General features: G+C 42.0%; 1 protein-coding gene across 6 annotated transcripts in view; it reads right to left on the reverse strand.

Annotated features, from left to right (window-relative positions):
* SH3KBP1 (SH3 domain containing kinase binding protein 1) overlaps positions 1-21,362 on the reverse strand; it is a 329,089-nt gene that overhangs the window by 70,247 nt on the left and 237,480 nt on the right. For all 6 annotated transcript variants that reach the window (XM_034649071.1, XM_034649072.1, XM_011236658.3 and 3 more), the window contains one exon: positions 14,804-14,898. In XM_034649071.1, coding sequence (XP_034504962.1) covers positions 14,804-14,898 — 95 coding nt within the window. The remainder of the gene's footprint in view (positions 1-14,803; positions 14,899-21,362) is intronic.

A 21,362-nucleotide genomic window follows, 5' to 3' on the forward strand; every position in this document is an offset into this window, starting at 1 on the left:
ATGGACATATCAAACCAAGCAATGGAAAGATTAAAATGGATTTACGTGCTAGTCCAAATGAAAAAGAAAAGCACTCTGCTCAGTCACTTCTCTTGGTGGTCGGCTATCCCCACAGTCCCCAGAAATTCCTAATTTCCCAGAAGTTATCCAGCATGGCTGAAAAAACATTTTTCATGGCCTTCTCTGATGACTGAAATATCACTGCTGGAGAAAGTGAGTGCTCCACACTTTCAGTGTGGCTGTTAAGTGAGCCTCAGAGTGTCCTGAGGGGGTCTTACACCCTCAGCATCCAACCAGCAATAGAGAAAGCAGTGTTTAATATTTACTAATGAACGTCTTCTGCGTGGAGCTTCAGGGGGGCTCTTGAGAGAAAGATCCGTAGAAGCCAGAGCCCAGGAGCACTCAGCTTTGCCTCCGCTTGTTAACACCTCCCCAAGAGATGCAATTATTCTGCATGGCTGGGATTTCTACTCAGAATTTCCAACATCCCCGTAAGTCAGTTATTAAAGCAAGCTCATCAACATCATGGTTTATGAGGTAAGAGGGAAAAAGAAGACTACTGTCTATCTCAATGTCAGAAGAAATGCCTGGCAGACCACATTTCATGAGAAAAGCCAAGGAGACAGTCCCAGAGATAAACTCACTCATGGAAATGTCACATTCCAGACTAAAACAACCAATAGAACAGATCTATGAAACCAGGAGCTGGTTCTTTGAAAAGATAAACAAAATGGATAAATCCAGACTCATCAAGAAAAAAAGGGAGAGCACTCAAATAAATAAAATCAGAAATGAAGGAAGAGAAATAACAACTGATGCCACAGAAATACAAAAGATTATAAGAGAATATTATGAAAAATTATATGCCAACAAATTGGACAACCTAGAGGAAATGGACAAATTCCTAGAGACATATAACCTCCCAAAACTGAATCAGGAAGAAACAGAAAATTTGAACAGACTGATTACCAGCAATGAAATTGAATCAGCAATCAAAAAATTCCCAACAAACAAAAGTCAGGACCAGATGGTTTCACATGGGAATTCTACCAAACACTTAAAGCAGAGTTAATACCTATTGTTCTCAAACTATTCCAAAAAATAGAAGAGGAAGGAAAGCTTCCAAATTCATTCTATGAGGCCAGCATTACCCTGACACTAAACCAGATAAAGACACTACAATAAAAGAGAACTACATGCCAATATCCCTGATGAACATAAAATCCTCAACAAAATATCAGCAAACCAAATCCAACAGTGCATTAAAAAAATCAGTCACCACGATCAAGTGGGATTTATTCCTGGATTGCCAGGGTGGTTTGATATTCACAAACTGATGTGATACATCACATTAACGAGAGAAAGGTTTATAAAAACCATACGATCATCTCAACAGATGCAGAAAAAGCATTTGACAAAGTGTAACATCCATTCGTGATAAAAACTCTCAACAAAGTAGGTCTAGAAGGGAACATACCTCAACATAATAAAGGCCTTATATGAAAAATCCACAGCTAACATCATCCTTAATGGGGAAAAACTGAGAGCCTTTCCCCTAAGTCAGGAACAAGACAGGGATGTCCACTCTCCCCACTTCTATTCAACATAGTACTGGATGTCCTACCCACAGCAATCAGACAACAAAAAGAAGTAAGAGGCATCCAAACCAGTGTGGAAGAAGTCAAATTTCCACTATTTGGATGATACTCTATATGGAAAAGCCTAGACTCCACCAAAACTACTCAAACTGATAAATGAATTCAGTAAGGCCACAGGACACAATATTAATATACAGAAATATGTTGCATTTCTATACACTAACAATGAAGTACCAGAAAGACATTGAGAAAACTAGCCCATTCACAGTTACACCAAAAATAATAAAATACTTAGGAATAAACTTAACCAAGGAGGTGAAGGACCTATACCATGAAAACTATAAAAACACTGATGAAAGAAATTAAAGGAAGAAAAATGTCACATTCCAAATGTCAACATCCTAGGATCATCAAGGCTTAGGGAGTCATTCACTGTTTTGTGATACTGGAAACTCATGACCTCAAAGAGTTTATCCAACTTGTAAAAAATCCTGACTTTTTATTGGGCAATAACTTAGAGTCTTTGCGACACTAACCTCTGCTTCTGTTTTACATATTATATGACTGGTAATGTAAAACTGGATGAGGAACACATAAAGAGCAGTAATTGAGCCTCCCCTTGGTCATGCCAATATGAATCGAAGCATGTATGGATGCCTGAAAACTATTCAGAAATGCTCCCACCCACATCATACCTCACATTTTCCTGCTTCTTCATACATAATTTGTGATTGTATGTTCTCAACAACTGTGCAAGCTATGCTGTTGAGACTGGATTTTGAGGTCTTCCTTGCAAGCGTGCTGAGTTCTGCTATGGCAAGAAAGTTACTTGTAGATCAGCTTGACCCGTCAACATGTGGCTTAAAGCTTTGTTAGAGTAGGTTAGGGTAGTGCTGTTCCTGAGACTGCCTTTTCTGGGTTCTCAGTTAGATGCCAGTGGTGTTCAGCAAAGTTTTTCTACCCTGCTTGGCCAGAACTCTAACATCTCCCATCCCTGGAGACTTCTGGGATATTCCCTCAGCTCACAGCCCACCCACGCCCTTATGCTGATTTTCTTCCAGGCCTGGTGGAGTCTTGCCCTGTTGATGCACAGCTTTAGTATTTGGCAAAAGACTCGAGGGACTTCTATATATAGGCTTCTGGGGCCCTTTCTTTGTACAGCTCGCTCCTCAGCAATTCACTGCCATGAAAAGTCCAGTCACTTTGGCAGGCCTGAATTATAATCTCTGTTTCCTTTCTTTCCAGAAGATTCAATGAATCTTCTGCTTTCTGTTGGGGTTCCACTGCCCTCTGCCGCAATTTAGAAAGTGCCCCCGAGGAAAAAGCGAGGGGTGATGTGGAATCCTTCTCTCAAGGATTACATCACCAAGCTATGTATTACCCAGTGCCTAAAAACAGTGGTTTCTTGTATTTTGTCTAATTTTAAAGGTGTCTGTGGCAGGAGGGTAAGCCTGACACCTCTGACTCCATCGTGGCTACAACCAGAAGTTATGCTTGCTTAAAAAGACTGTTTCTTTAATTAGAATTTATTTTTTTCTAGATTTAATAGAACTTGAAGCTCTATCTTTAAAAGTCTGAGCTATTTCAAGGTCTAATTCCCAAAAGAAGTCCTAGAGAAAGAATTTCTAAAATGAAAAGACATACGAGAGTTTTTAATTATCCTGGAGTCTCCTCTGCTGGTCATATGCACCTTTCTCTAACAGGGAAGGTGGAATATTCCCTAAGGAAAAGTAGAGTCAGTATTAAACATCGTTATATGATAAATTTAAATACATGCAGTAAGTCAGTGCCACCCAACTTTTTTCAGATAATGGCACACATATAAAATGATAATCTTTTGATGACATATTGTTGGAAGCCAAATGTTGTTGAAGGCCATCAACCCGGGGGGGGGGTTCCATCTACCTAAGGCCCTTTCCATCCACCTGGAGAGCTGAGGAGATCACACCCTAGACTGCATAACCCACTCGTAGCACATGGGTTAGGAAATGCCACGGAAGTAACGTTTGAGTCCAGATGTCACTAAGAACTGAACAAAAAGCAGAAATCAAATCTCGGTCCCCAGAAAGAGAACAGAACTTTCACAGACACTATGAGAGGCAGGCTGGCAGGAATGAGGAAGGCCTGAGGGATTTTGATAGGAGACAAGCCAGAGCAGAAGCCCCAAAGACCTTGTTACTCACAGCCTGTTTCCCTCTTAGAAAAAGATGCTTCTATCTGGAGCCTCTTCAGAGAACGGCACCCAACAGATACTTCCGTACTGGTCCAACTCCAGGGTCACCATTCACACTGGGCATCTCCCAGAGTTGTGGGGCATGGCCATACAGTTTGTGTACAACAAATATACAAGAATAGCTTACTGATTTCATTATTTTATTTGCATGTTATGTAATCTAAAGTTTCAGGAAATACTTATGCATTTAGCCTTTTTTAAATATCAGAATGGAAGACCTTGTACCCCCATAAATCTACTTCAAAAATCAGTGATCCTGTGAAAATGAGATATTTGCAGAGAGGACCTTTCCTGTGTACTTACGATTGGGCTTTCAGCATGATGTTAACGTTAACACATGAAGGCACGTGAACAAGTCATACACAAAACGCAACTCATTAAGGAAGCACACGTACATTTTTTTGGTCTATTTAAACATAATCAAATATGTAAAATTATGCAATTTTTAAAATAGAAATTTCCCATTTTCTACTTGTTAAGTCATTTACATTGAGATGACCATTTAATGCTAAATTTTTTTTTAAAGATTTATTTGAGAGCGAGAAAGAGGGAGCGTGCACAAGTGGAGGGAGGGGCAGAGGGAAAGAATCTTCAAGCAGACTCCCTAATGAGCACGGACCCCACTGCAGGGCTTGATCCCACGACCCATGAGATCATGGCCTGAGCCGAAACCAAGAGTCAGACACTTAACTGACTGAGCCACCCAAGCACCCATTTAATGCTAAATTTTGAAAGCTGTTTCTAATGATACTTTCGGCTCATCCAAAGCACATGGCTAATAACACAGTTTACCTCTCAAGGATGTGCATTATAGCTGAGTTTTCATTTGCATTTATGTTTAGAAAACCGTATCGATTCTGCATCCTGACACATGCCTTTTCTTCCACTAAAAGGGTAGTAGATATAATAAAAAAATCATTTTGCTTCATTGACAAAGACACTGACATTTATAAAGCATCTTTCATTATGTTTCAAGGGATTTTCTTATCTCCTGCACCACCTCTAAGAGGTAACAAAGAAAGCTGTTTTGGATGAAGATGGGGGAGTATCTTCATTTGACAGATAAGGACCAGGAAGGAATATGAGGTAAAGGGCATAGCCATGATCATTATGAATGTCAAGATCATCCAAGCCAGCTGTAGCAACTATTGGCAAATTCCTAAATTCCTACCTTTCACCTCCATTCTTCACCAGACAAATCTATATTTCAGTTTTCCTATTAGGAAATCTTATTCCTTGGCATAAAATGTTGTTTGGGGGACTTTTTTCTCTGTACTCAGCAAATTTAGCTTATAGGCCATGTGCAGTGAGTGAGAGATACAATTCCCAGGTCAAATCTAGGCCCTCAGGCTGCTCAGCTGAGCCTAGGCCTGACTGGTAGAATGTGGCTACATTAGTTTGCCACCTTGGGGGGAAAGGCTCTGATAAGGGAGATTTGCAGTCTTGTGTGACAAAGCATATTCCCAGGAAGACTGAGAACAAAACCAAGGTCCTTGAAATTCATGCAATTACTTATCAGGCAATTATTTACTCAACAAAGCTCAAATTGCCTTGTAAGAAAAATAGGTCAACCAACATTCTCTTAATGGTATCTTTGCAGAGCGGAAGTTTTTGATTTTGCCAAAGTTCAATTTAGCAGTATTTTCTTTCATGGACTGTGCTTTTGGTGTCATGTCTAACAACTCCTTCTCCTATGTTTTCATAAATAACATTTTGTGGTTTTTGTTTTCATGTAGATCTATGTTACATCGGAGTGGATCTGTTGTACATGCCGACCTACTCAGTCCATCCTAATTTTTACATGATGTATTAGGTTTAGGTTAGGGTATTTTTGTTTTTGTTTTGCTTATGGATTTCCAATTGTGCTAACACCATTTCTGAAAAGACTATCCTTTCTTTCTTAAATTCTCCCTACAGCTTTGTTGAAAATTAATTGGCTGTACTTTTTGGGTCTGTTTCTAGACATTCTATCTCGGGGGCCAGCAAACTATAGCCCATGGACCAAATCTGGCCTGCTAGGTATTTCTGTTCATCCCACTGAGAAGGGTTTATACATTTTTAAGTGGTTTTAAAAAAACCAAAAGAAGGATATTTCAAGGCATGTGAAAAATCACACAAAATTCAAATTTAAGTATCTATAAATAAAGTTTTATTGGAACTCAGCCATGCCCATTCATTTACTTCTACGACTGCTTTTGCATAGTTGCAACAAAGACCATCAAGCCTAAAATGTTTACTCTCTGGCCCTTTACAGAAAAAGTTGGCCAAGCTCTGATCTAGAATATGAGGGTCCTTATATACATCCATGCAGAACCTCAGGGGCTCTCTGAATGCCACTGTGAAAAAGAACGCTTGTAAGGACAGAAGCTTTAAATAGAACCTCTGAAAGCCCTGAGGAAGGCAGAAAAGGAATGCATTTAATAGCCAGCTACCCTTTCCAACTAGGACTAAAATATAAAAGCCTTAAGTAAAACTATTCTTAAAAGGATAAATTGTACTGCATTATCTAGTTAACCAGAAAATGGATAAAATTTAAGTCTAAAAGGTATTTATTGTTAATGATATTTTTCTTAAATATCTCTCTGAGTCATAAACTAAGAAAAAACATTTGTAATGTGAAAGATGACAGGTTAATGTCATGAATATAAGGTATTTTTATAAAAATCAAATGGAAAATGACACATAAAATTTTCAACTTGAGTAATCATTTTAAAAAATGCAAACACCTATCAGATTAGCAGAGATTAGAAAGAATGATAATATCCAAGGATGACACGGATAGGAAAACATATTTGCACACACTCCTGTGGGGAGGCTAAATTGGCACTATCTTTCATAACATCACTCAAATACGTTTAAAAGGAACTGAGGCAGCATTACAGTTAGCTATTTATCATCAAGAAATAATAACAACTATTAACATTTTTATAGCACTTACTCTGAGTGAGGCATGCTAAGTGCTTTACCTACTTCAACTCATTTAATCTTTGCAATGCCAAGAGGTAGGTACTATCATCATCCCCATTTCACAGATGTGGAAACTGAGGCACAGAGAAACTGAGCCATCTTCCCAAGGTTATACAAGTAGTAGAAAGTGGCAGAACTAATTACATGCACAAGAATTCACCAAGTGATGATGCACGCAACATGGTCTAAAATAAGGAAAACCTAGGAACAAGCTAAACATAAAAGAACTGCAGTATTTCATACAATAGGATTCTAAGGAACCATTTAACCATGCTGCCAAAGACAGGCATGATCTTTTTTGAAAAAAGAGGATTACAAAATAGTGCGTGTGATATGATCTTGTTTTTATTTTGAACTGTAAATTGTGTGTGTCTCTGTGTATTAAACATTTGGAAGAACACAGCTCAAATACTGAGAGGTAATCTGAAGGTGGTGAGGTCACAGGTGATTTTGGCTTTTCTTAGTATTTATCTATTTATCTATTGTCTTCTCATTTTTCCCTAAGAATAAGTATTATTTATATAGTTTTAAAGTGCTATTTAAAAGTGCATACCACGCCACTTTCCATCTCAGAAAAGCATGTTTTAATAAAATTCACATGTGAATGTGAAAAGCTTTGAGATTAATAGGAGGCTATATAACCATAATAAATTACTTTTATCCTAAGAAAAGTAAAAAAATAAGTAATAAAGGGGAATTTCAGGGAAAGTGCTGAACTGAATTTCAGGACAGTTCAATATGTGAAGTAAAAACTTCCAGTCACTGGGCATTTGTTTTTTCTTCTTCCCATAATAACTTCTCAGAGCAGTAACGAGAATTCAACTTTTATATTTCTAAAGTGCTTTGAGCCACAACAACTCATTTAATTCTCACAATGGCCCTCTCTGAGTAATACAAACAGAAAGGTTGGAAACAGAAAACTGTAAGAGTTTCTCTAATTCCTTAAGACACCTGCAGGTTTTCTGTGTGTTGCAGGAGAAAAGCATCCGAAGATGGTGTCGCACGGACTACTAATGTCCTGCCGCTAAAACAGCACTCTGCATGGAGATGCCTGTCAGGCCGAACAAATGCAGGGTCCCTTTCAACAGTTTTACATCATTTGTGGAGGCGGAGAAAGCTGGAGAGTCTTATCAACGGCAAACTCATCTGTCTATGAAAAATCTGCCATCATGGCCGTCAAAATTTGGGGGTGGTACTGTTTTGACTGTCTACTGGTAAACTAAAGAAAAATTTTCTACCACCTCAAGTCCTATGTTTACCAACCTCATGTAATTTTAAACTGTGTTTATGCTAATAAATGAGCTCAGTGAAGAAGAGTTTTGATCAAATGTACTTAGGGTATCAGGATTCTTCTCAACGGTCCTAGTGTCCTGGTTACTTTAAAGAGGAAGACAAAACAGCAGCAAACCATATTCCTTGGGATTTCTAATGCTCTGAGGAGAGATATATTGTGACTTCTGTCTCCAGGAAGGACATATGCAGTCTAACAAGACGGGCCATACCACAAAAAACACACCCTATGACATAAATGACTCATTTGCTGAACACTGGCATTCTTCACATGTGTGTAAACCCAGATGATCCAGACCTATGCTTAAGTTCTTCATTCACTCATAAAACATGTCCTTCTAATGGGTCTGTCAGTGTGTCATCATTTTCAGGGTGACACCTGCTAATTTACTCCTCACCCTTGAAACCACATTTAATCCTAGCATTTAAGCTCTGCTAAAATCTTCAGCAGTGCAGAGAGAAAGGGTCAAGACCAGCAATCTATTTAGCTGATGGGCTTTCTTATACCAGCTTGAGAACCTTTCCTGAGATTCCTAAAACCAATTCTCTTTGAGGAAACATCCTTACTTCCTGTGGGGTGGGAAGCAAGCAAGTGTGAAAACATTTCTCTCGTGAATAAATGTTTCAATTAATGAATTAATCGGAGGGAGGCAGGAAGGGAAAATAAACATTAGAACAAACAAAAGAACATATAATCACAGAATGACTTAAGAAGGAGCTCAGGGGGCGCCTGGGTGGCACGGCGGTTAAGCGTCTGCCTTCGGCTCAGGGCGTGATCCCGGCGTTATGGGATCGAGCCCCACATCAGGCTCTTCCACTATGAGCCTGCTTCTTCCTCTCCCACTCCCCCTGCTTGTGTTCCCTCTCTCGCTGGCTGTCTCTATCTCTGTCGCATAAATAAAAATAAAATCTTTAAAAAAAAAAAAAAAGAAGGAGCTCAGGACTCCCACCTTTCTCTCCTTCCCTCCCCCCTTCTTCCCTCCTTTCCTTTCTTTCTTTTCTTCCTTCCTTCCTTCCTTCCTTCCTTCCTTCATTCCTTCCTTCCTTTCTTTTTCATGCTAAAAGCAAGCAGAAAACTAAGGGTACCCAGCCGGAAGAAAAGAAGAAGGCAAAATCTGCCGGCACAGAAGACAGCGGAAGGAAGGGGGAGAAGAGGGCTTCAGGCACGGAAAGAACCAACATTAGCCCTGAGCCGAGCTCATCACTTCCTCTGCACTGATTATCATTTCATTTCTGCGGAGGTGACAGTGGAATCAGAAAGTCATGGATGATCCTGACCCTACAACCGTGGATACCAACAGGCAAGCAGATGGGGTAATGGCATGGTAATACCCTTTTCCTGATTAAATAATGATAATGCCATTAAGGTAGAAAGAAAATGCGATAGGCGCTTGCCCTAGATATCCAGCAACAGAGGATGACTCTGTGAGTAGACAAGTCACCTCCGGGAGCGCCCGAGCCCCACCTTCTAGGAGCATCCGACAGCCCCACAGGCAGCTCAGGCAGCACACCCCTGCCCTGGTTCTGCCCCTGCCGTGCTTGGAGACCCTGGGAAAGTCGCGTCCGCACTCTAGGCCTCCGTTCCTTCTCGGCGATCTGCACAGGACAGCCGCGGTCCCACCTAAATTCCAGGGCCGCCAGGCGGGAAGGGAACAGCGACGAGGGGCCCTGGGCTCCTGCTGCTAGCCACCCCGGAAGGGTTCTGCCCTGGGAAGCTGTGGCCGCGCACATTAATTGACCCACTATTAAGTCAGATGCTCAAGAGTTGTCTAGAAAGGAGGAGGGTAGAGATGAAGGAAGCTGGTTAGCTAGTGTGCAGTCCGAACTCCGCCCTCACGGCAGGTCAAGCTCCAAATATTTAAGGCTTCCTGGTTTGATATATCCTGAGGAAAAGGTGAAACTCTCACTTTGTATTTTTTCTTTTTTTTTTTAAGATTTTTTTATTTATTCGTTTGAGAGAGAAAGCATGTGAGAGCATGAGTGGGGGGAGGGGGAGCAGCAGGCAGAGGGAGAAGCAGGCTCCCCGCTGAGCAGGGAGCCGGACTCGATCCCTGGACCCCGGGATCATGACCCCAGAAGGCAGACGCTTAAACGCCTGAGCCACCCAGGCGCCCCCCTTTATATTTTTTCTTCCGTTTCTACCTTTATCTAATCTTCCGGCTTCCCTCTTTCTTTAGGGTGCCTCTATCAGTTTCCTTCCCCTCCCTTCCATCTCCACTGCTCCATGATTTTTATCAATAATATTATCTTTCTTAGTGTTTACCTTCATGTTCTCAGATAGGCTTACACCCATGAAGAAACGGGGGCGGGTGTTGTGTCTGCTTTGTGAGGGGTTGAAGACACGGCTACTCAGCAGAGTTTTTAATCAGAAATACATACTTAAAGATCCCTGTTTACAAAGGGATCACCTGGGAAGCCCTTCCTTCCAGGTTAGGGGGGCTGAGGCCAGGATGCTCTCGGCTGAGGGCAGGAACATCGGCCCTCTACACAGCTGGGCTCTCTCTCCCCAAGGTTGCAGTGGTCAGAGCAAGGAGTGCCCGGTGACAGCCACCGTTGCAGCTGAACCCAGCCTGGCCTGCACCAGGCTGCTCTCGGCCTTTCTCCAGGGAGCTTCTCTGGTTGGAAACCAGACCCAAAGGCTTCTGAACCCTTTTAACCATGTTCTGAGCACAAATCACGAAGGCAGGGGTGGGGGCGGCAGAAACACAGATGAAGAAGCTATTTTTGAGTGACTAGAAATAAAAGCTAAACACAGGTGTGTTCTGTGCAAGTGGAAATGTTCCCAAATCCACAAGAATTCTTTATAAATAAACTAAAAAACAAACCATTTGGATTGCCACATTTCATCCCAGTTTCCAGGGACACACACAAATAGTTCAGGTCTTTGCACATTATTTCAGGAACCGTGGAGGGCTTACAGGCTCCCACTAAGGGTGTCTGAGTCATTTTCTAGAAAGCTACATGAAATGACAATCTAGGGCTAAAAATGAGGGCAACGCCTGCCCTGTGACTCCTGCCACAGCACAGAAAAACAGGTCAAAGGGAAACCACCTTAGATGACTCTGAAAGAAAACACCAGTGGAATTTGGGGTAAATCGAGAACCTCTCCAGCCAAAGAAGTCGAATTTAGACAACAATGATTCAGGTATTTCATCTCAACTCATACATACAATAAAGAAGCATATCAAAATACACTTGAAACAGATCATAGTGAGGCTCTTCTCTTTACAATATCAACAGCACATATTCATCTAAATGAATTTCTAGGTGATCCTTTAACTCTGAGGAAGATGTGAGAATTTTCTATGACATCAGCAGGGTGTGACAGACTCAGACTACATTTCCTCCCACTTTTCAGCAAGCAAAATACTTACAGCATATTTTTTTCTCCAAATTCTTGCTGAAATCTCACCCACTGTCAATTCTGAGCTATTTTCAGGCAAATCTTCCACCACTGTTACCCACCTCATATCATGGTGTTCCTGCCCCAGCAGCAAAATGGGCCCAGTCACAAGAGCCCTTCCTTCCCCGTTTCCGAGGTCAGAGAAAGAGCGGCCAAAGTTGAAGTGACAATTCATGTATACATAGCACCTTAGCAAATCCTCAAAGCCGCCCTGTGAGGTCTGCTTTCTGGCTGAGGAAACTGAGGCTCGGAGGGGTTAAGTGAAATGCCCAATGACACATAGCCATGAATGGTGTTGCCAGAATTCAAACCTTGGTTTCTCTGAGCTGGTAGCCTGCATGGCAATTGTCATTTTAAAATGCTTCCAACCAAGTGGAATGCTAGGTCAAAGCTGGCAGATATTTTATGAGAATAAAACTCAAAACCTGCTGAAGGACAGGATGCCAAGAGACCTGATTTCACAGACCATATAAAATAATAATAAAAACAAAATTAATAGTGCACAGGGTGCACTCTTAAGTAACGAGCTAAAAATGGGCCCAGGTACCTAATGCAGCATGAGTTAAGACTGGTTGTATTTTTAGCTATTGAAAAACCAACTTAGTGGGTTGGCAGGGGGTCTCCTGGGCAGCAGGAACATGGCCTGGGTCAAATTGGGGAAGATGCACGAGCAGGATGGGGACATCCCAGGAGAGCTTGTTGTAGAACAGTGATGTGGACCAAGGCCAGAAAGCCAGACTGAGGCCAGAGCAGCCAGGCAAATGAGTGCCAGGAGAATCTAGCTCGATTTGACGATAAAGGAGAGGAAAGTTGCTAAAGACTTTCACTGGAGCAGAGGGGTCCCATGAGCAAAGCACCATCAGGGTGTGATAAAAAGAGGCTGGGGTGCTAGCATCCCTCCACCCCTGGACTCCCCAGGGTTCTCCTCTGGAGCAAGTCCCATGGAGGAAGCTGGGAGAGGAAGGAGGCACAGACTCCGCCTGGGCCTGGCTCTCCCATGGACACGAAGAGGCAGGGATGCAGGAAGGCAGAATCGCTAGGTTCTGGTGCCACTGGGCTCACGAGGGAGGGCAGGGCTGAAGGAAGGGGAGCAAGAGTGAGAATGACACAGGCGTTCTTGGCCTGAGGAGCAGGGGCAGGGCATGGGTCAGGTCAAGGGACCAAGTGTATGGCAAGGATAACAAGGTCACATTTTGCAAATGTCGTAATACTATCTACCGGCTGCTTCAGTTTCTAAACTGCGCCTAATTGCTTGAAGCTTTGAAAGCGGAGACATCGGGCACAATCCCCTGGACACTCCTGAGAGCAGCCTTCCACAGCCTTCCATTCCTTTCTCCCGGCCGTGTGCATGGAGGATGGAATGATGAAAGAGTCTCTTTCTGACTAAGCTCTTTAGAAAAATTTAATTCTTTTTATCAGACTGGATCTCAAGCTGGTAAGAACAAAAACATCAAGATGAATGTGTTCTCATCATATGTAATCAAATGACAAGGACAGGGATATAATATATTAAGGTAGAAATAGATGTATTCAGATAAGAGACCATCCGTGGTGGGCTTTTTCCCCCCAAAACCTTATTAAATATTATTGATACATCTGGTTTTCAGTTAAAAAGAGGCTGCCCCTCACGGAAAGAAAAGAAACACAAAAACAGTAAAGTGCCCCATCCGCCATTGCAAAGAATGGGTTATTGCGATCTCTGGTTGCTTCATCATCACAGGGGAAAGCGATCTACCCTTTTCTCTGTAGGATTAAAACGAAGTATCTGTGCTAATTATCGAAGTATTCGTATTATGCTTTATACCTATTTAACAACTTCTTTATTCTGAGCGTTTCGTGAAGGGTATGGTTCAAAATAGGAAACGTGCCTCGCAGAAGCCACCTGAAAGGATGAGGGGAAGGGTGGAAAAGAAGAGAAGAATCACTTCTGCCTCCCTGGCAGAAAGGAACAAGAAGGGCTGCATTTTACCCTGTTCTGATTTCCTCCTGCCACAGAAAACACTTAGAGAAATATGCTAAAATGAATGCAGGGAGAACAGCTTACAGGTGAAACAATGAGCAAGTTCTTGTCCCCTCAGCAGCGCTGGGAGTAGTTTGCTACTCCAGAAAGGTGTTCTTAGCACTGTCTAGCATACCACTGTCATATGGATAAGGCCAGCTCTCTCCCTAAAATAATTTGACCTTGGTGAGCTGCTTAACCTCTGGGGTCATTAATTCCCTGGCATCTTTGGCCCAGGCTCTTAAAACACACAACTTCTACAACATTTCTTAAAGGTAAGTGTCGTGGACTATAAAGGCAAATTGTACCCATCACTGTATGGACACACATGGGGGTGGGGGAAGGGGGGCAGGCAAATACCGTGATCCCCTCCCTCTCAGTAATGGCCACAGAAGCGAGACCCCGGGCCTACCTCCCCCACCCTAACCCCTGTTCTCTCTCCCCTTTCCCTGCACTCTCCACTCTGCCAGTGCTTTCTAGCCCTGCACGAGCACAGGCAGCCATGATGATCCCCACCTCACGCTTGTACCAAGAGTGTCAGGCATTCCCTGCCACTCACTTGGACCTCAGAATAAAGCCACCTTACACATCTTAAAGATGGCTCTAGCTTTTCATCATATTCGACCATCATGAGAATCCAGTATCTCAAACAAAACACCATATATTCTAAGAATCATTTAAATAATACATTTTTCAACCGCCCACTTGGTGAGTACCATTGCATGAAAGCATCAATAGTACACGGTCCAGGCCCTGTTAAACTGTATCACCTCACACAGATTTTATAGCTCTCTGTATGTTTACAGGGCTCTGCCTGTAATGATAATAAAATCATCCAATCTTCTTAGCCCAGACAAGACAAGCAAAATTCTCTCAGGCACGCTACCTGTCTTTGATCTGAACAGCACACATTCTTTATGCATTTGCTGCCTGTGAGGCATGACCTGCCTTTTTAAAGCCCCTCTTTGGATACCTCATGATACAGCTTTGCAGCCAGGGCTGCTGTGCAGGGCGGGCTCTCCAGACAAGCAGGCTGCCTTCTGGGTTAGACATTCCAGGATGGAGTTTTCCACCGGGCCATGCCAGTCTGCAGCTGGCTCCAAGGCCAATAGAATCTATTCAGTTTTCAAGTTCATTCATTCACCTGGATACATTGGGCTTAGCCTGATCAAGAAGAAAGATGCAAGATTCTTCCTCGGAAGTTCAGGGAGTGAAAATCAAGTGTTTCAAGGCCTAAAACAAAAGCTTGCATTGTCCAGTCAATGCCTCGAAGCTGTTCGCAGTTTTAAAGGCAGGAGGGAACCTTAGCTTACCTTATTGATGAGAGTCACTATATCTCCTTCTTTGATTGTCAATTCATCGTCATTCTGTGCCTCATATGGAAATATTACTTTGCAGTAATCCTTGGCTGTAAGAAGAAAAGAAAACACAATGTTTACAATGCTTCAGCTAATGAGCTGGCCCAGGAAAAGATGCCCTCTCTCATGCTAACTTCAGGGAAAAGCACACTTAACAGACAGGATACGACTGCAAAAAGAAAGGGTCACCCTCAGGAGACTACCTCAGATTGCTCATTTGGGGCTCATGCTTGTTTATTCTCTTCATTTTTCTCCCCTCACAAATCATGTGATGTCATCAAATGCAATTGACTGCTTTGTGTCTCTCAGGCAGAAAAGCAAAAAGGTTTCCTTGGTCTCAGGTGAATATTTTATGTACTCTTTATTTTATATACTCTTTGGGTGCATGAATAAGCAGACATAATCTACAAAGAGCAAAAAGCTTAAATCCCGCCCTCACTGCCTCCTTCCACATATCACTAAATCAGAAACAGGGTATCTGTGTAATGTTACAAAGCTGACACGGTACTCGAAACAATAAAAAAGACCCCATTATGGTACATCTCCCGAGACAGGTATCGGTATGTGAACGTGTGTCAACCACAAACAGCCAACAAATACCCACTAAATGTTCTTTATACACATGCGTATACTGGGGAGACAAACTTGTTCAAACACGTCCCATGGCCTCTCTGTGGGAACCTGCCTATTTAGGTGGGGATGTTCATCAGCAAGGATGTACACCAAAGAGAGAAAAACACTAAAGCCACTGAAAACCAGTTCAAATGCGCCATCAGTGATATGCTTTTGAAAGTCTATCCAGGGGCGCCTGGGTGGCACAGCGGTTAAGCGTCTGCCTTCGGCTCAAGGCGTGATCCCGATGTTATGGGATCGAGCCCCGCGTCGGGCTCCTCCGCTGGGAGCCTACTTCTTCCTCTCCCACTCCCTCTGCTTGTGTTCCCTCTCTCGCTGGCTGTCTGTATCTCTGTCAAATGAATAAATAAATAAAATCTTTAAAAAAAAAGTCTATCCAATGTTAGGGGTGCCTGGCTAGCTCCGTCAGAAGAGTGTGTGGCTCTTGATCTCGGGGTCGTGAGTTCGAGCCCCCATGTTGGGTGTAGAGATTGCATAAATAAATAAACTTAAAAAAAAGAAAACCTATCTGATGTCAAATCTTCTCTATTTACACAAAAGCACCAGTTTAGAAGAGACCAAAAGCATTCATCAGGTAGCCGGGAAAGTAAAACTTGGAAAAGTGGGGTTCGATGACTTAGGACAGAAGGTAGAAAGAAAAATTCCAGAGAATTAGTATCTACTGGGACAGGCATTTATTATTCTCCAGCTAAGTCAACAATTGCAATGGCTTTGAAAGGCCTTAGATATTTCCCAAGGATCAGGCCGGTTGCAGCAGACCGATCATAACTTAGAGCTATATACACAAGTATCAATTATACTGTCCCTAGTACAATTTATATGACTGAAATGTGGGAGGGGGCTTATTATGATTAATGTCACATCAATCAAAGAGAGTGATGTACAAAATAAAGGCAATAAAAAGATCTGTAATACAGACACACTGTGGTCTCGGGTTGGTTCAGATATGATGGGAGGGCAGGGAGGAAAGAGGGCAGGGAAAAAGAGGGACTCACTTTCTGTGGCAAATGTTTTTGCTTTCTGTCCAACAGACAGAGTATATTAGTTACATCCCCTATCCTAGTGTTAGAAACCTTCTATCTTAGGCACTCTGGGCCCCTGATGCCTTTTGCTCATTCAGCCGCGCTGAGGGGCACTAGTTCTAAATCCCATCAATATTAACCTGCCTAAAGATTCCTAGGTCCACAGAGTTACTAACGTTTCATCTCTCTTTAATTAATAATAGCAAACCTCCCTTTCTGAATCAGCCAAATATTCTAAAAGGAGGGAAAAAGTTAAGCATCTTTAAATTGGATAATGACAGCTCTTTACCAATTTTCCTATTGACTGTGCTAGTGAAATATGACTCCCCAACCTCAAAACTTATAACACTGAAACAAATAGAGCATTATTGAAGAACTGCCCTCAGAGTCCCAGTTTGAAGAATAATTCATTGGATCGAAATCATGGAAATATTTTACAAACAAGATAAGGTACCTGTGGTCAACAAAGGAAAAAACAAGCATTGTTTCTATTCCTTTCCATCAAAAAAGTTCATTAAGTGTGGTAGACATTGGTTCACAGGAGCCATTCCCCATTCTCTTCTCAGTTCATATAATCCTGCTGCAATCAGGTATTACATTTGGGAATAGGGAACCACCCACAGCTGTAGAGATGAGTGAGATATGTCTAGGCAAATACTGTTAATCTCACTCCCCTTTGTTGGTGATCGGTTTAGGGTTGGGCATGTGATCTACTTCCAGCCAATGAGATGTGAGAGGAAATCTGCTGGGGGTGGGGAAAGAGGCTGTTAGATTTTTTCCCCTGATTTAAAAAAGGGTTGTGAGGAAAATAGTTGCCCCTGCCTTTCTGCTTTTAACACTGTTTCATCCTTATTGGAAGACAGTATAGTGTTTGACACTGTTGCAGTCATATTTCAACCATGAGAGGAAAGCCAAGAAATTCAGAGAGGAGGGGACTCTGAGTCTTGACACCACTGAGATGTCTGTTGAATTAACCAATGTCAGGGGGACTGTCTCTGGACCCCTTGTTACATGACTCCATAAAACTGTACTGCTTACCACTACTTTGTGACTGCATAGGTATTTATCACTCAAAGCACAAGGCACCCTGACATGAAGGAACTCAGTGGAAGAGGACACTTCCAGTTACCTCCCCTGAAACACTTGACTATAACTTGCGTCCACTCAAAAAGCCTCTTCCTATGCATCTGTGTCACTCCCTCTCCCCCTATCTCTTCCCTTGCTACCTCAGGAACTGGCCTATAGCAGGGGGTCAATAAATGACCGTGGACTTGACGTGTAACCAACATGGTGAGAAAATATTTATAAAAAAGTACCAGTATGCCTTTAAAATGTTTCACGGGGCCATTTTGTTTTCTGCCCAGTTTTGCTATTAGTTAAGGAGGGCAGGTGTCCTCTTGCCTTTATTTTTTTAAACAGCTTTAATGACATATAATTTTTATACCAGAAAAATCACCCATTTTAATTGCATGGTATGAATAGTTCTGATAAATGTATATAGTTTCATGACCGCCAACATAACCCAGTTTTAAAACATTCCCATCACATATGCTATTTTATGTGTGAGGCATTAGACACAGAATTATCTGGAAGGCACCAATTTCAGATAAAAGGAGGAGATACGGGTACCAGTGGCTACTGTCAACTACCATTGTCCATGACGCAGGTTTTGACATCATGCTCACCTCTTTTTGCATCCTCATAACCTGACACAGCTCCCACTCAATGTTTCTTGATTCCCTAGTGATACCTACAAAGTGGAGGAAAATTTGAGGTACAGCTAAATAGGAGGACAGTGTCTGGGCCAGGAGTCAGGACGGGCAAGACTAGGTTCAATCCCAGCTGGGCTGTCCTGAGCATAAAATCTGAGGCAACTACACAGCAGCCTTGGACCTCAGTGTCCTTAGGTGTAAAATGGGAGACTGGCCAACGAGGGACGAGAGGGGAGTTTGATTAACACTTTTTAGCAAATTTCAACTTATTCCAAAACTCCAATACAAAATTAAAAACAGAGCTTCTCTGGTTATATTAGAGAGTGGGGCTGGCCCATCTCCCACCCAGGCCCCCCAAATAATCTCAAGGAAGCTCTGGAGGCTCCAAAAAACACACGGGACTAGACTGGAGTTCTGGCCAGCTCTGACAGTTCATGGCTCTAGTCACAGGCCCTGTAACTCGGAACACGCCCGATCAAACATGGTAACCATAGGCTCACATTTTAAGTTATCATGATATATTTGAAAATAAGAATTTGTTTTTACTACTGAGGTATTTGGGCCCTAATTCAGCAGTACTGGAAAAGAAAAACATGCTGTCAGTTTGGATGTACCAATGGTTTTAAGATACTAAAAAATAATAAGTGAAAAAATGGATTAACTCTGAGACTATGATTTTTCTAAAAAAATTTATTTATCTATTTGTCCCAGAGAGAGCACAAGCAGGGAGAGCGGCAGGCAGAGTAGGCAGAGAAGGCAGAGGGAGAAGCAGACTCCCCGCTGAGCAGGGAGCCTGATGCGGGACTCGATCCCAGGACCCTGGGATCATGACCCTAGCTGAAGGCAGACGCTTAACCGACTGAGCTGCCCAGGCCTCCCGGAGACTATGATTTTAATTTCCTAGTATATGGAATGAAGACGTTCCCTACTTTAATTCAAACATTTATTGAGGCACCGCCATGAAAAAGACATGAAAAAGACACAGTTCTTGGGCCTGTGATATGCAAGTCACTGCCCATTGCACCCTCGAGTGGAAGTGACAAACTAATGCCTGGGGAAAGGCAAGGGTGAAAGGATGACAAGAAGAAAGGACAAATGCTGGAAGAAGCACAGACTCACTCTGACGGGATATGGCCGTGGTGTTGCCGAGGAAGGCACAATTACATTCAGGAGTGAGTTTGCAAAGGAGGAGGCATTTGATATGTCTTGAAAGAAGACTATAATTCCAAATGCTTTTTGGATGTGGGAAGATTAGAAATTTTAAATGAGTAGCAGATAGAGATGAGAGTAAGGGAATGAAATGAATTTTTGGAGGCAGGCATTTTCCATCTATTCATCAATTAGATGGATTTAATTAGTTCAAGATCAAATAGACAGGAATGCCCATGTGCACATAAAAAAATAAAGGCACAAGTTATCCAGCAATTGAGATGAATTTGTCTCTATTTTTTTAGAAAGATTTTTTTTAAAAAAAACTGATGGATTAGCCTAGGACTGAAATCCTAAGTCAATTCTTGAGTATTTTTGTCTTTTTTTACATTTATGTATTTATTTTCAAGTAATCTCTATAGCCAAACAGACACATGAAAAAATGTTCAAAATCATTAGCCATCAGGGAAATTCAAATCAAAACCACACTGAGATACCACCACGCCAGTTAGAATGGCAAAGATAGACAAGGCAAGAAACAACAATTGTTGGAGAGGATGTGGAGAAAGGGGATCCCTCCTACATTGTTGGTGGGAATGCAAGTTGGTACAGCCACTCTGGAAAACAGTGTGGAGGTCCCTTAAAAAGTTAAAAATTGAACTACCCTATGACCCAGCCATTGCACTACTGGGTGTTTACCCCAAAGATACAGACGTAGTAAAGAGAAGGGCCATATGCACCCCAATGTTCATAGCTGCATTGTCCACAATAGCCAAATCATGGAAGGAGCCGAGATGCCCTTCAACAGATGACTGGATTAAGAAGCTGTGGTCCATATATACAATGGAATATTACTCAGCTATCAGAAAGAACGAATTCTCAACATTTGCTGCAACATGGACGGCACTGGAGGAGATAATGCTAAGTGAAATAAGTCAAGCAGAGAAAGACAATTATCATATGATTTCTCTCATCTATGGAACATAAGAACTAGGATGATCGGTAGGGGAAGAAAGGGATAAAGAAAAGGGGGGTAATCAGAAGGGGGAATGAAACATGAGAGACTATGGACTATGAGAAACAAACTGAAGACTTCAGAGGGGAGGGGGTGGGGGAATGGGATAGACTGGTGATGGGTAGTAAGGAGGGCATGTATTGCATGGTGCACTGGGTGTTATACGCAACTAATGAAGCATCAAACTTTACATCGGAATCTGGGGATGTACTGTATGGTGATTAACATAATATAAAAAAAAAAGTAATCTTCTATAGCCAAAGTGGGGCTGAACTCACAACACTGCGATCAAGGGTTGCATGCTCTTTCGATTGAGCCAGCCAGGTGTCCCTGGCTTCTTTGTCTTACAGTCCTTTAAGAATCTGATAAAAAACAGTGATTCCCTCTTTCCAGAAAAAGGAAAAAAAAGACACATTCAAAGTTGCAGAGAAAATGTTGTGTAGGATATCAGAAGGTTCAAGGGCCCTGAGACCTTTGCCTAATTCTAAATCAAGATCCCCTATACTAATTATTGATTGGTATTCCAATTTTAAGAAACTTGTTCTATTAAAACCCCCAAGAAGTCCAGTCATGATTCACATCCCCCCCAACAAAAAACACATTACTTCAATCTCTAAACTTCTAGAAATTTACATGAGATTAAAAACAGACAGTTAAAGAAATTGAACTCACATGCCCACAGCCCATGACTCCATTCAGATGGTTTTATAATCTATTCATATAACAAACAAACAAACCAACTTGAAAAAGTACCCTCAGCTTAAAAAAAAATAACAGCAGAACAAACAGAATCAACATATAAGCAAGCAGAACATATACACACACACACCAAGGAAGTAACATTAAATCCAGGACAATTCTCTGGACTCAATTTTAGGACATGAAGATTAAAATCCCATGTGTCACAGAGTCTGGTAGGAAGCCTTCCAGAACTTCCAGCAGTGGTGGAAAGTACCAGGCCACCCTTAGAATTCTTTTCCTTT

This window comes from Ailuropoda melanoleuca, chromosome X (genome assembly GCF_002007445.2).
Source record: "Ailuropoda melanoleuca isolate Jingjing chromosome X, ASM200744v2, whole genome shotgun sequence".
NCBI classification, from domain to species: domain Eukaryota; kingdom Metazoa; phylum Chordata; class Mammalia; order Carnivora; family Ursidae; genus Ailuropoda; species Ailuropoda melanoleuca.